This window comes from Tenrec ecaudatus, chromosome 4 (genome assembly GCF_050624435.1).
Source record: "Tenrec ecaudatus isolate mTenEca1 chromosome 4, mTenEca1.hap1, whole genome shotgun sequence".
Taxonomy (NCBI): Eukaryota; Metazoa; Chordata; class Mammalia; order Afrosoricida; family Tenrecidae; genus Tenrec; species Tenrec ecaudatus.
In genome coordinates, this window is record NC_134533.1 from 117135305 (window position 1) to 117150328 (window position 15024).

The following is a 15024-nucleotide window of genomic DNA, read 5'->3' on the forward strand; positions in this document are numbered from 1 at the left end:
AGGACAGGGTTTGGAGCTGGTGGCCACTGTGAGTTTAGCATGAATGTCCCTGTGACCTTGCAGTCTACCTGCTCTTTGAGGCAGGAAGCAAGTCACCGTTGTTAGGGATGCCACGGTTCCCAGTGCCTACTTGTTCACCATCCACAAAGGAGACCAGACACTGGAAAACATCATCAGAGCCCAGCTGCTCAAGGACCCCTGGCGCTGTTTGCTAGCTACACCGTCCCCCACCTGATGGAGCACAAGACCGTCATCCGTGTGCAAACCGTGCCCAACGACAGCCCGCAGGAAGCCTGCACCAACCTCATCAGCGAGCTCTCCCTGCTGGAGGAGCACTTCCCGGAGGCCATCAAAGGAATCGCGGAGTGGACCTCTTCCCCCACCCCACCACTGGACACTTCTCTCTGGGTACCCAGCAGAGAGGACACCATCTTTGTTTTGTTTTGTTTTGTTTTGTTTGTGACTAGGCCTTTAAATTGACCTTCATCCATCTGAAGAGCATTCTTTTAAAAAAAACTAATTTTATTAGGGGTTCATACAACTCTTATCACAATCCATACACACATCAATTGTGTAAATCACATTTGTACATTCTTTGCCCTCATCATTTTCAAAGCATTTGCTCTCCACTTAAGCCCTTGGCATCAGGTCCTCTTTTTTTCCCCCTCCCTCCCCGCTCCTCCCTCTCTCACGAGCCCTTGATAATTTATAAACTATTATTTTGTCATATCTTGCCCTGTCCGACGTCTCCTTTCACCCCCATTTCTGTTGTCCATCCCCCAGGGAGGAGGTCACATGTAGATCCTTGTAATCGATTCCCTCTTTCCAACCCCCTCTCCCTCTACCCTTCCAGTATCGCCACTCACACCCCTGGTCCTGAAGGTATCATCCGCCCTGGATTCCCTGTGCCTCCAGCTCCTATCTGCACCAGTGTACAACCTCTGCTCTATCCAGACTTGCAAGGTAGAATTCGGATCATGATAGTTGGGGGAGGGGGAGAAAAAGCATTTAGGAACTGGAGGAAAGCTGACTGACTCATCTCCTCCCCTAGACCCCTCTGCAAGGGGATCTCTAGTGGCCGACAAATGCGCTTTGGGTCTCCACTTTGCACATCCCCCTTCATTCACTATGGTAAGATTTTTTTTTCTGATGGTGCCTTATACCTGATCCCTTCAACACCTCCTGATCACACAGGCTGGTGTGCTTCTTCCATGTGGGCTTTGTTGCTTCTGAGCTAAATGGCCCCTTGTTTACCTTCAAGCCTTTAAGACCCCAGACACTATCTCTTTTGTTAGCCGGAAACCATCAGCTTTCTTCGCCACATTTGCTTATGCACCTGTTTGTCCTCAGCAATCATATCATGGAGGTGTGCATCCAATAATATGATTTTTTGTTCTTTGATGCCTGATAACTGACCCCTTTAGAACCACGTGATCACACAGGCTGGTGTGTTCTTCCATGTGGGCTTTGTTGCTTCTGAGCTAGATGGCCGCTTGTTTATCTTAGGACACCGTCTTTGTATCACTGAGCCCCTCACCCCTGACATAGACGTCTCCTGTACACGAGTTCTTCTATTCCTAATACAGTGTGGCAGAGGAGGGGGAGGAGGGTTAAAAAGAATAACAATTACCTCCTCGAAGAAGTTCTCCTTAATCACTAAGTGTGTACATCTGATGTGGCAAGCAGGCCATGCACATGGAAATAAAGGCCCAGCCCCAGAGCTCCCAGAAGGAGGCAGAGAAGTTACGATTTTATGACAGTTGTGGCTGGAGTCCTGGGGTGGTACCAATAGTTCAGCTGGGATCGCACAGGTTGGAGGTTCGAGTCCATCCAGAGGTGCCTCAGAAGAGAAGTTTGACTATCTGCCTTGGAGATAATCAGCCGTCGGAAGCCCTGCTGAGCTAACCTGTGGACCAGCATTCACCACAGCATTAGGAGCAACAGCCAAAAGGTGAAAACAGCCTATGTGCTCATCAACAGATGAATGGATCGACAAAATGTGGCCCACGCATACAACGGGACCCTCCCCAGTCACGGAGAAAGCGCCGCCCTGCCACATGCTGCGACATGAGTGGACCTGCAAAACGCCGTGCTAGGTGAGAGAGGTCCGTCTCCGAGGGACAAACATTGTATGCCCCAACTCTAGGAAATATACAAATGTACGGAGACAACGTTTTATCAGTTGTCACCAAGGGGACAAAGAAATGGGGGTGAGAGACTCATTTCATAGGAGCACTAAGTTTTTGCTAATAGTGGTGAAATCATTTGGAAAAGACATGATGGTGAAAGTCGCATAACACAATGAATATAGTATCACTGATTTACACATGAAAAGGTGTTTAATTGGCAAATGTTTGTTGTGTCTCTATATTATATTATTGTATGGAGCATAATACATCATAATATATATTAAATTATATTTGTAGACATGTCTTTTATCACCAATAAGAGAGCACTCATTCTGACCCACAGAGGTGACCATGATCGGAAGTGAGCCACTGACAAATGCCTCGCGGGTACTGCCAGGGGCACTGAATGCTACCAGAAAGGGACGGGGCATTCTGATAGCAACAGCTCCAGCATCTAGCGCAGGCTGTGGACAGAGGCAGTGCCCCCAACCTGGATCCATGCTGTCGCCAGGCTCTAAACTGAAGGCAGAGAGACTGTGGACCATGAAGGATTGGTGACTTTGGATGTAAAATGGTGGCCAAGGGCAGGTCATGGAGGGTCCTGCTGCTACTTAGAAGGGTCTAGTCACAATATGGAGGGCGCACAGGCAAGGAGCAAGACCAGGGTGAGGGGACCATGAGAGCTGCTGAGCGTCTGAGCCAGGGCAGGGGCCCTGGGAGAGGAGGAAATGAAGGCTATTGAGGGAGAGACTCAGAGGAATGTGATGGATTCGAACGTGAGAGGAATCGAAATGCTCTCCAGGGTGGCAGTGCAGGCAGCCTCTATCCAAGGCTGGATGGTCACAATGGGGACACAGAAGGAAAAGTTCCATTTCGCCTTGTTTGATTTAAAGTTAGTGCCAGACCTCCAGAGACGATGTCCGTTGAGTCATCGAGCCACAGAGCTGGAGCCCCTGCAGATTCTCTGGACCCGAAAGCTTAAAGTGGGAAAGATCAGCACACAGGTGATAGGTGTAACCTTGGGAATGAATGCGATCACTGCGGACAGACTAGAAGACAAAGAGAGCCCCGTGTGACGCTGACATACCAGGCAGAGAAGGGGCGATCCAGCCAGAAGAAAGAGTGTGATCATGGTAGCAGGTAAGTTCAAAAAGAAGGCATGATGAATACAGACAAACTCTTCAGAGACGTCAGCAGGATCAATGAGCACTGCAGTGGTGACTGAAAGAGTTCTGGGGAAAGGAAGGGGCAGCGCCTAGACCTTGAGTTCTGGTGGATGAAATGGAAGTGGGGGTGGAGAACGCCACAAAACAGAGAGACCTCACTTTTCTGTGAGAAGTGGAGGTGACATGGATGGGCCACTTGATCTGCAAGCTGGGCCGTGAATGGAAGGGAAGAGATGTGGCAACAGAGCCAGAGCAAGGTCAAGGGAGAGTGTCTGACAAAAGAAAAACTTGGACATGCCTCCATGCTGTACCTCCCATGCATCTATCAATTTGTCATGCTGTGGTGGCTGGGTGATGCTATGACTCTGGAAGCCACACCATCCATATTTCAAATACCAGCAGGCTCACCCACGGTGGACAAGTTTCAGCGGTGCTTACAGACTAAGACATCCAGGAAGGAAGTCTGATGGTCCGTTTTCCAAAATTAGCCAATGAAAATCATACGAATCTCAACACTGTCAAGCTCACTTGCATGAGACACAACATCAACAGGGGTAACTCAATGGAGGAAGACATCATGTGTGGAGAAGAGAGGAGTCATGTGGAAACTTGGTGAAAGAATGACTTTCTAGTAACACAGTGGACTTCCCCAAGCCAGCCGTCATGATGGTGCAGGACCCAGCAGGATCTCCTTCAGGTGTGCGCTGGTCACCATGAGTTAGAGTTGACTCATGGAAGTTAACGACAATAGCGTGTTGTAGAAAGGGAGATGCTGAAGATACAGAAGGATCTGATAACTGATGCTTCCTTTCTTGAGAAAGGATAAAATGGGATTCGGGCATTTTTGACTAAATGAACAAATCCTTCATCAAAAGAACAAAAAACTTGGGGGAGAGTTTGGATCTAAATGTGTCTAGGAGGGGAGGGCAAGGTAAGATGCAGAAAGTATTCCCAGTTCAAGGTTTCTACCTCCTCTGTGATGAAGGAGGTCAAGGTCTTTGTTGACAGTAGGGAATGGTGTGAAGTTCTTGTTGGGGTTGTGCAACAGAACGAAGCATTGCCCGGTCCTGCAGCATCCTCACAGCTACTCTCGTGTTTGACGCCGTTGCTGAAGCCAGGAGTGAAGTGGGTGGATAAACTCCAGGGCTGGAGTTTAGCTCACCAGTTGTGTCAGGAGCACAAAGACGCAGGTCTTTGCAAGAGAAGGGGTTGTTGAAGGTGTTGACAATCAGGGCTAGGTTGAAGAGGAATGAAAACAAAGGCAGGAAGGAGTTATGGATGAAGAGAAATTGGAGACGTCAGGAGATAGAAATACTTATGAGGCTGAAGGGCAGGAGTAATGGAGTGAGGAACAAGAAAGATCAGAAAGGTGAAAGTGTGAAGACAGACTCGCTATGATTTTAATAAGTGAAGCAACATCAAGCGGACATAAGCCAGGGTGTAAGACGGGAGTCGGTGGAATGGCTCCCAGAGGAGGATGGACCAAAAACTGTGAGCTGAAAGGGGAGGTCAAGCTATCACCTACCAAAACTAACCAAGAAGGTGGCTGGATTCAGAGAGGACGAGGGACCAGCAACCCAAATCTTCATGGAAAGGGGAAAGTGACAGCAGTGGCAACAAGAATGGAGATGTCAAGGAGGGTCAAGCTGGAGGGCCAAGACCCTCCTCCCCACCCTCACCCCCAGTTTTATTTTGTATGGAACGTTTCGGCAATGACCACGGTGAGCTGAAAGGATACTGCCCGCCCCCATCCCATGGTGCACGTGGTGTGCATGTTGCTATAATACTGGAAGCCATGTGTCAAAAAGAGATGCAGCAGAGGTGGTGTCTGACCTTCTCTAATCTCACAAGGGTGAGGGAACCCCCCCCCCACCATCAGCAACAGCTGTCCAAGGCCATTCCCTACGAGGTTGGGCCGGGCTTGCACCACCGGTTCTGACAGCACTATCGACTGTACAGCTGGGTTCTACAATTCATTGTAGTGGCCCACAGAACTCACAGACAATGCTCGTAATTGTGGGGTCTATTAAGGAATTTAACAGGTGAGAAATGCTTAGGAAAGTTGTTGAATCAGGACAGTTTCTGCTCTGCTGTGCCCCCAGGTAGGCGCCTCTCTGATCCTCAACCTTTTGATCTGGCCTCTATCCTGCTCAGGCAATGTTACAAAGCCCTTTGGGGGCTACTAATAAGTGCCCAGAGGGCATGCCACTCTGTTATAAGCCTCAACTGGAAAGCATTCAGCTCCAGGCTCATGGGTCAGCAAACCCAGCTGCTGCTTCCCTGCCACTCCTCTGGTGTCCGATCTGCCTGTCTCCTAGATCAAGGAGGTTCAATGTGCAAGGATATCGGGGTCCAACGGATGTGCTCCACTCCTGGCTCTTCTCTCTCGCTGCTGGTGACACACACACCCCTTTCTACTTCTGAGGCTCATTGTACACCCCACAGGGTGACAATCACAACTAACCCTGTTAGCAATCACTCACAGCCAGATCTCACAATCCTGTCAGTATCATCCCCACCATCTCTTACACAGACTTCAGGAAAACATTGTCTGATGAAGTGACAAAGGAGCCTCTGGCTAAAAACTCATATGACGCACTGGTCTGCACCAGGCAACCATATTTGAAATACTAGCAGGCTCACCATCACGGACAGGTTTTAGAAGAGCCACCAGATGAAGAAGAAAGGCTTGGCGATGTACCCCCAAGATTAGCCTCTGCATAGTATTTGATGGAGTGCTGACAGGTGGGAAAGCACGCATGAAGATGGCCTAGAACTGGGCACATGAGATCACCATGAATCCACTAGCAACAACCCCCCACCACCAATATAGCATACTGCTTCATCTGAGGAATGTAGGAGACTACACACCTTCTGGCTGCCGAGGGAAGATAGCCAGTGCAGCACTAGATTGGGATTTAGGAAAGTAAGTAAAGGGACCTTTCAGAGAAATGTTGGGGATTCGAGTAGCTTTGTCTCCCTGGGGGTGGGTGCTCTAGCCGGGAGACGGGAGAGGTGGGAGGAGAGGCTGAGAAGCTCAGAGCTGTGTGAGCAGATCCAGGAAATGAAGGAGGGCAGCAGGCGTTTGCCTAGGTTTAGCAGTTAAACCTGGACAACAAGAATGAGAAGCCTCCGAAGTAGATCCAAGACTCTGGTTAACTTTGGTTTCTCTTGGAGCAGACACATCCCTAGAGTCAGAAACCTGGGTACGATGGCCAGAGAGCACACCTGTTTGGTACAGTGTAGAGCCAGGAGGATAACCCAACACTGGGAATGAGAGATTGGCCAGTAAAACCCCTGGCCACAAACTGGACCAATAGTACCTAGAAAGTGGCCAGTAAAACAACCCCAAGGAAGCTGACTCATAGGTTAAGGTGAAGAGAAAGTGACTATAAAAGAGAAATCTGCCAGGCAGGTGGGGCACTCAGACATTTCTCCTGAGCTGCATGCTGGAACCTCTGTCAGTCGCATAAAAACTTTCCTATGCTTTGCTGAACTTCTTTACTCTAACTTTCTATAAGACTTTCCTATGCTTTGCTGTGTGTAGTATCTCTTGGCCAAGTTTTTTCTCCTAAGAAGCTCAAGAAGCAGGAATTAGAACCAATCTGGCACCACCATAACATCTTCGGTGCCGTGACTCGGATACTTTCTCTTGTAGACTGGTAGGAAAGTCTTAGTCTTGTGGACTGGTAGGAAAGCAGAAGTTGGCAAACTGGCTTGAGAGCCTTATTTGGCTCTTTCAGTATGTACATGCGGTTCTGAAGTAAAATTAAACAGTTTTAAAGGACATTATTAATGGTGATGTAATTTGTTTGTAAATATATATTCATGGCTCTCAAATAAAATTTAAATTGTTGTGAGGGGCAGAATAGGCTCTGATGCCTCAAAAGTTAGCCCACCTTTGGCTGGAGAAGTGCCTCTCAACCTTCCTCATGCCGCGACCCTTTCATACAGTTCCTCATGTTGTGGTGACACCCCCTTCCCAACCATAAAATTGTTTTTGTTGCTACTTCATCACTGCAATTTTGCTTCTCAGATGACCCAAAGAAGTATCCTGAGGCCTTTAAGAACCTGGTTCATGGGATCTTAAAGGCTTGAAGATAAACAAGCGACCATCTAGCTCAGAAGCAACAAAGTCCACATGGAAGAACACACCAGCCTGTGTGATCACGTGGTTCCGAAGGGATCAGTTATCAGGCATCAAAGAACTAAAAATCATATCATTAGGTGCACACCTCCATGATACGATCGCTGAGGACAAACAGGTGCATAAGCAAATGTGGCGAAGAAAGCTGACGGTGCCCAGCTATCAAAAGAGATAGTGTCTGGGGTCTTAAAGGCTTGAAGGTGAACAAGCGGCCATCTAGCTCAGAAGCAACAAAGCCCACATGGAAGAAGTGCACCAGCCTGTGCGATCATGAGGTGTCAAAGGGATCGGGTATAAGGCATCATAAAAAAAAATTCTTACCATAGTGAATGAAGGGGGAAGTTCAGAGTGGAGACCCAAAGCCCATTTGTTGGCTACTGGAGACCCCCTCACAGAGGGGTCTAGAGGAGATGAGTCAGTCAGGGTGAAACGTAGCACCGATGAAGAACACAGCTTTCCCCCAGATCCTGGATGCTTCCTCCCCCCAACTACCATGATCTGAATTCTACCTTGCAAGTCTGGATAGACAGAGGTTGTACACTGGTGCATATAGGGGCTGGAGGCACAGGGAATCCAGGGTGGATGATACCTTCAGGACCAGGGGTGTGAGGGGCGATACTGGGAGGGTAGAGAGTGAGTGGGTTGAAAAGGGGGAACTGATTACAAGGATCTACATGTGACCTCCTCCCTGGGGGATGGACAACAGAAAAGGGGGTGAAGGGAGACGCCGAATAGGGCAAGATATGACAAAATAACAATTTATAAATTATCAAGGGGTCATGAGGGAGGGGGAGCGGGGAGGGAGGGGAAAAAAGAGGACTTGATGCCAAGGGCTTAAGTGAAGAGCAAATGCTTTGAAAATGTTAGGGCAAAGAATGTACAGATGTGCTTTATACAATTGATGTATGTATATGTATGGATTGTGGTAAGAGTTGTATGAGTCCCTAATAAAATGTTAAAAACAAAGAACCTGGTTCATTCCTGAAGGCCTCATTATATTTGTTTGAATGAAGCTGGAAGGGAATTCTTATAATTTGCAATCAACCCCTCTCACGTGGGAAAAGACCAAATATTACCGAAGCAGCCCAGCAGTTTGCTGATGGAAGGCATCTGCAGAACCAGATGCAAACCCAGTGGGGTTCACAGCTCTTCCAGAGGCAGATCCCAACAGGAACTATAGCACGCCTGAGGGGTGGGCTTCAGAGACGAGGTGCCCCATGCTTCACACAAGGACCAACTCCACTCCCTGCCATTGAGTCCATTCCGATGCAGAGTGACCCTATAGGACAGGGAAGAGCCGCCCCTGTGGGTTTCTAAGACCATCGCGCTCTACAGGAGTAGAAAGCCCCTTCTTTCTCCTGAAGAGCAGCTTGTGGTTTCAGTCTGCTGACCTTGAGGTCAGCTGCCCGGTGCGTAACCGCTACACCACCAGGGCTCCTAGCCAAAGGGCAGGCCTGTAGAATTAGCCCAGCCATTGCCACCACACTAGCAACTACTGACTAAGGCTAACAAGACCCTTTTTGAGCATTTCAAAGAAACCTTGCTAAAATATATCAACCTGAACCCCACTTCGCCTGAGGGAGAGGCAGTCCTGCAAGGTGGGTTCTGGCTCAGGGGCCCCTGGTATTAGGAGGACACTATGAACGTCAGGGCTAGCCTGTGAATACTCCTCAGTGATTTTTCTTTAATGAATTGGTTTTCTAATTGTTTTAACTAATCAAACAAAAAATTATTTACTATTTCTCACAATCCTGGACACCACGAGTGCAGAAAGGGTGGGCTGGACGGCTCCTCCATGGCCGTGCCTGGTGTCACTTAGTGGCTGGCGTCACTGAGGCTGTCGATGGAGTCGTGGCTGTTTGGTGATTTTCAAGATTCATTTGCTCTAAACCATGAAGTCAGTAGTTTATTAGTGTTGCTAGGGCCTTTTGTACTTTGTTTTTGTAAGGAAGAACAGTATCACCGTCTAGATGTGTGCCTTCTACCTTTGAGTAGAAGATGAGAGTCACTAGGACCCAAACCTAAAATTACTGCTAACATTGAGTGAACAGTGCTGGGGAGCAAGCCACCATCCCCCTCAATGGGCTGTAAGCTGCATGCTTACCGCTTCGGAACGAATGGACACTCACATCGCCCTGTAGGCTGCGTTTGGGAGGGAGGAGTCAGGGGGTCTTGGCTTAACAACAGGGAAATGATTGACAAGACGTGGTCATCTAAACTAGGATGTTTAACCCGCTGCAGCGTGGCTTGATTCAGCTCATCTTAAATGGTGTCATGCTACTTAGATTCGAGCTCTTCCTTCAAAGGGTCATCGAATGTACATGGCTCCATGCGCCTTTTGAACCATGGCCACCGCTTGCTGCTCAGATTGCATGATGACTTTTCATTAGCGAAAGTGTTCTTCCCCCAGTTCACAGTGTGCATCAGTAAAGCCAGCGCCCTGCTCCTTCCCGTCCTCGATGCTCTGCGGGGACGGCTCGTAGAGAGCTTCAGTTGCTTTCCGTGGGTGGCTCCGAGAAGTTCCAGATTGTTGTACAAGTCTCGGTTGCTGTCAAGCATGGTATGTCCTCCGCTTTCTTCATGTCTGCATCCCATGGCTGTGTGGTCCAAGCATGTCCCATTTTCTGGTGACTGGTTTCCACAGAAACATTGGTGATAACTTCAAATCTCTTTCCCTTTGCAATAAGAGCCCATACGTCGGCCATGAATGGTCTCAACATGCTGTGCACGTCCTTCGCACCCTCCTCAACAGCTTCTGCAGATGGCTCTTTCCTCCCAGGCTTCTCTGGTGCTGGAGTCCTTCCTGCTGCCCATCCTCCTCAGACCAAGTCCAAGCCCAAGCCCGAACCCAGTCCTTTCTCACGTGAATCCTGGGTCTCCCCAGCCTTTCTTCCAGTGGATACCATCGTTTGATTCTCTCTCTGACGTACAGGAGCCTACCCCAGTCCCTTCAGTGATATTTCTCAATTGGCCTCCTCCTCCTTTTATAATTGATACTAGGAAGAGGAGAAGAAAATTGGAGATGAGAAGGAGGAGGAGGAGGAGGAGAAGGAGGAGGAGAAGGAGGAGGAGGAGGAGGAGGAGGAGAAGGAAGAGGAGGAGAAGGAGGAGGAGGAGGAGGAGGAGGATGAGGAGAAGAAGAAGAAGAAGAAGAAAGGACAAAAGGCAGTTTCAAATGATAATGGGCTAACAGAAAGCCAGTCCAGTGCACGGTGAACCTGCTGAATGCTTAGAGGGATGAGGCCAAGGGGAACACTGCATGTGGCAGGTGGTGGAGGTGGAGGTGGTGGTGGTGGAGGTGGAGGTGGAGGGGGTGGGGGTGGAGCTGGTGGTGGGGGTGGTGGAGGTGGTGGTGGTGGTGGTGGAGGTGGAGGTGGAGGGGGTGGGGGTGGGGATGGGGGTGGGGGTGGAGGTGGTGGTGGAGGTGGTGGTGGTGGGGGTGGTAGTGGTGGAGGTGGTCGTGGTGGGGTGGTGGAGGTGGTGGAGGTGGTGGTGGTGGTGGTGGAGGTGGTGGTGGGGGTGGTGGTGGTGGTGGAGGTGGAGGTGGTGGAGGTGGTCGTGGTAAGGGTGGTGGAGGTGGAGGTCGTGGTGGTGGTGTTGGTGGTGGTGGTGGTGGTGGTAATGGTGGAGGTGGTGGAGGTGGTGGTGGTGGTCGTGGTGGTGGTGGTGGTGGTGGTGGTGGTGGTGGTGGTGGTGGAGGTGGAGGTGGTGGTGGTGGTGGTGGTGGTGGTGGTGGTGGTGGTGGTAGTGGTGGTGGAGGTGTAGGTGGTGGTGGCGGCGGTGGTGGTGGTGGCGGTGGTGGTGGTGGTGGTGGTGGTGGAGGTGGAGGTGGTGGAGGTGGAGGTGGTGGTGGTGGTGGTGGAGGTGGAGGTGGTGGTGGAGGTGGAGGTGGTGGAGGTGGTGGTGGTGGTTTTGGTGGTGGTGGTGGTGGAGGTGGTGGTGGTGGTGGAGGTGGTGGTGGGGTGGAGCTGGTGGTGGGGGTGGTGGTGGTCGTGGTGGTGGTGGTGGAGGTGGAGGTGGAGGTGGTGGTGGTGGTGGTGGTGATGGAGGTGATGGTGGTGGAGGTGTTGGTGGTGGTGGAGGTGGTGGTGGTGGTGGTGGTGGTGGTGGTGGTGGTGGAGGTGGTCGTGGTCGTGGTGGTGGTGGTGGTGGTGATTCTTAGGTGCCATTAAGTAAGTTCCGGCTCATAGCAACCCTGTGTTTAGCGGAAAAAAACATCTGGTCCCATACCATTCTCACAACTCTTTCCACACCTGAGTCCGTTGTTGCAGTCACGGTGTCCATCCATCTTGCCGAAGGTCTTCCTCTTTTGTGCTGCCCCTCTCTTTTAGTGACAATGATGTCCTTCTCCAGGGACTGGACTTTCCAGACAACATGTCAAAATATGGAAGCCAAAGTCTCGCCATCCTTGCCTCTAAGGAGTTGTGGCAGTTACATAATCTCTTATCAACTTGGGAAGGGGTGGAGTCTAGCCTGTCAATCAGGTCATAGCAGATGAGCTCATTTGGAGGCACTATTGAGATAAATAGCTCACTAGAGACCAGACACACTCTCTGCTACACATTCCTGCTGACAAGACACATGGAGCCAAACTGATGGAAACAGAGCCTGGGAGCTGGAGGAGCCACCTGGAGACCCACACCAGCTTGGAGATGCTTCCACCACCACTGGATCCACAAGACTTCCCACCCACTGGCCTGTGATCTTCCATTGCATGTGTTGCATGAGTCTGAAGAGGAATTTATAGACTGGTATCAGACATAGGGGCTAATATTGGACTTATGGACTTGATCTGGACTGGGCTGGGATGTTTTCTTAAGATACAATTACTCTTTGATATAAAGCTCTCTCTTATGCACATAGGAGTGTCTACGAATTTGTTTCTCTCGTCCACCCAGACTAACACAGGAGCATTCTGGCCACACTCTTGCAAGGCAGATTTGTTTGTTCTTTCGTACTCCATTGTGCTTTCAATAGTCTCCTCCAGAACCACAGTTCAAATGCATTGGTTCATTTCTGGTCTTTCTTATCAGTATCCACTTTCACATGCATATGAGGGGATTGAAAATACTATGGCTTGGCTCAGGGACACCTTAGTTCTCAAGGTAACATCCTTGTTTTTCAACATTTTAAAGAGGTCTTATGCAGCATATTTACATAATGCACTGCATCACTTGATCTCTTCACTGCTGCTTCCATGAGCATTGATTGTGGATCCAAGAAAGACCAAATCCTTGACAGCTTCAATCCCTGCTCCAGTGGCGAGGATGATAATATTCCTTACATTGAGCTGTAATCCTTAGTGAAGGCTCTAATCCCTGATCTTCATTACCAGTACTTCAAGTCCTCCCTGTCAGCAAACAAAATTACATCATCTGCACATCAAAGATTATTAACAAAACTTCCTTCAATCTTAATATCACATTTTTCTTCATATGATCTGCTTCTCTGATTATTTGCTCAGGATGCAGACTAAATAAGTATGGTGAGAGGACACAACCCTGACGCACACCTCTCCTGATTTTAAACCATGTGGCATTCCTTTGTTCTGTTCATTCAACTGCCTCTGCTTTCAGCCAAGATCCAACTGATATTAGCAATGATATCTCTTGTCCCATGCCCTCTTCTGAGTCTGACCTGAACCTCTGTCAGCTCCCTGTCAATGTGTTACTGCAACCATTGCTGGATGATCTTCAGCAAAATATTACTTGCATGTTATATCAATGATAGTGATAGGTAGGTTTATTGTACCAACCGAGTCAATAGAAACATGTGGGATTAATAAGGTCTCAGATTGATTGGAGGGCAGAGAGATAAATGGCTTGGCAAGGACTGCCCCTCTCTCTTGCTCTCTGGTGATCAGACCAGCATGCAGCTGCTTTAGCTAGTTCTCTGCCTCAGCTTGTGAGCTACACTAACTGTGGGACGGCCAACCCATAGATCGTGTCACTAAAGCTTGAGGTTCCTTCCAGACCTGCTAAGCCAGGCTGCTGGTATATATATCACTTGAGCTTGAGGCTTGTGGATCCTGTCATCTTACATTGCTTGAGTTTGATGTCCCGTCTGGGCCTGCTTCACTAAGCTCCTGAGCTGCTGACTGTTAGGGACAAGCCCTGCTGCTTGCTGCCTGTGACCTGACTTCCTGCATTGCTCTAGGGAAGACTCAGCTGTCTGTTTCCTTGACCTTAGACCCAGCAGCAAAAGGGAATCACACTTGAATGGCTTAAGAAGAAATCATTGCATATATCTCCAACTAATCCAAGCCTGGCTTGCTACCTGGCCACAGGGGTAGGGTGGCCTCAGGCAAAGTATTAAACCCTAATAACCTGAAAACCTCTCTGGGAGTTGCTGCTACCTAATTAGAATGAGTTTTACAATTATTTTTAAAGTCTTGGGCAGCCATGCCTTGGGGGCCAGGATTGGAAGCAGTATAAAACAGTTCCCCGAAGCCAAGGCTATCTGCTGGCAGCCTTCCAAGACACCCTTGGGTGGGCCCTGACTGGACTTCCTCTAAAGTTCCAGGGTAGAGTCCACCTGTCCCCCGTTACCGGGCTGCTTCCTTCCATTGAGGTTTCTTTCCTTCTTGCCCAAGTCCCAGGGCCGCTATGGTTCAGAATGGACTGGACTGCCGTGAGTGGGGAGCCCAGAGGAAAGTTAATGCACAGGGACGGAGCTCTTTTACACAGGGAAGGAGAATAGTCAAAATAGTGCACATGGAACAAGTCGCAAATACAGTAGAGCCGCTGGCATAACTAAAGTCTCACCCCTACCCCAGCCCTGTCTCCTCTGACCACCCACCCACTACCACCAAGCCGATTCCAACTCATAACCAGCCCTACCTAGGGCATCCAAGGCATTAGAAAATGTTGATGAGCTTTGGCAGCCTGGTCTTTCGCCCGAGGGCCACGGGCGTTTCCCAGGCCGGTTCTTATCTGGAAGGGAGGGACTCTCAGCTCCTCCACACTTGGGTTTTTCCCAGGCTGGTGTTTCTGGGTCTCGCCTCCGTCGCTCATTGTCTCAACGGCTTGAATGAGAAAACTGGTGAATGACCTCAGTCCCCAGTGAAACACTGCACAAGCTTTTGCTGCTGTGGCTAAAAAGACACCAACACAGGAATCGGTGACTCATAGCAAAGACCAGCCAAAGAATGGGCTCTGGTGCCCTGGGACCCATCAGAGCCCTCAATCCTGGCACGCTCTCCAGATGTAGCTTGGTCACCAGTCCTTGGCTGCTTCCCCTGAAAAAGCTGTCTGGCCTCCCCCTGAGCTACCACCCTCTGGTCCCACTGGAACACGGTGGGACCCCCAGATTTGAGGAGGCAAGATGAGGTCTCCACCCCTGCTGGCTAAATGTGTAGAAAACCATGGGTCCCACCCATAGGACAGCAGGGAGCACAGCAGGAGCATGCTTACTGTGCTGAATGTTCACCAGATAAGGCCTAGAAGAATTTCATTAGCATTCTCCATGCTTCAAGCTTCGGAGCCTGTGGAGACCCAGAGCAGCCTGCCCTGCCCTGCCTTGCCCGGGAAATTTGCAGGCCCACCTTATAAAATAAGGAGCAGGCCTGGCTGTGGTGCTGGGT

The 15024-nt window shown here is 49.7% G+C and overlaps 1 protein-coding gene across 1 annotated transcript in view; it reads left to right on the forward strand.

Annotated features, from left to right (window-relative positions):
* Window positions 1–234: 234 nt before the first annotated feature.
* TMPRSS4 (transmembrane serine protease 4) overlaps window positions 235–15024 on the forward strand; it is a 72291-nt gene continuing 57501 nt past the window's right edge. The window contains exon 1 of the mRNA XM_075547832.1: window positions 235–408. Within this exon, the coding sequence (XP_075403947.1) occupies window positions 235–408 (174 nt within the window). The remainder of the gene's footprint in view (window positions 409–15024) is intronic.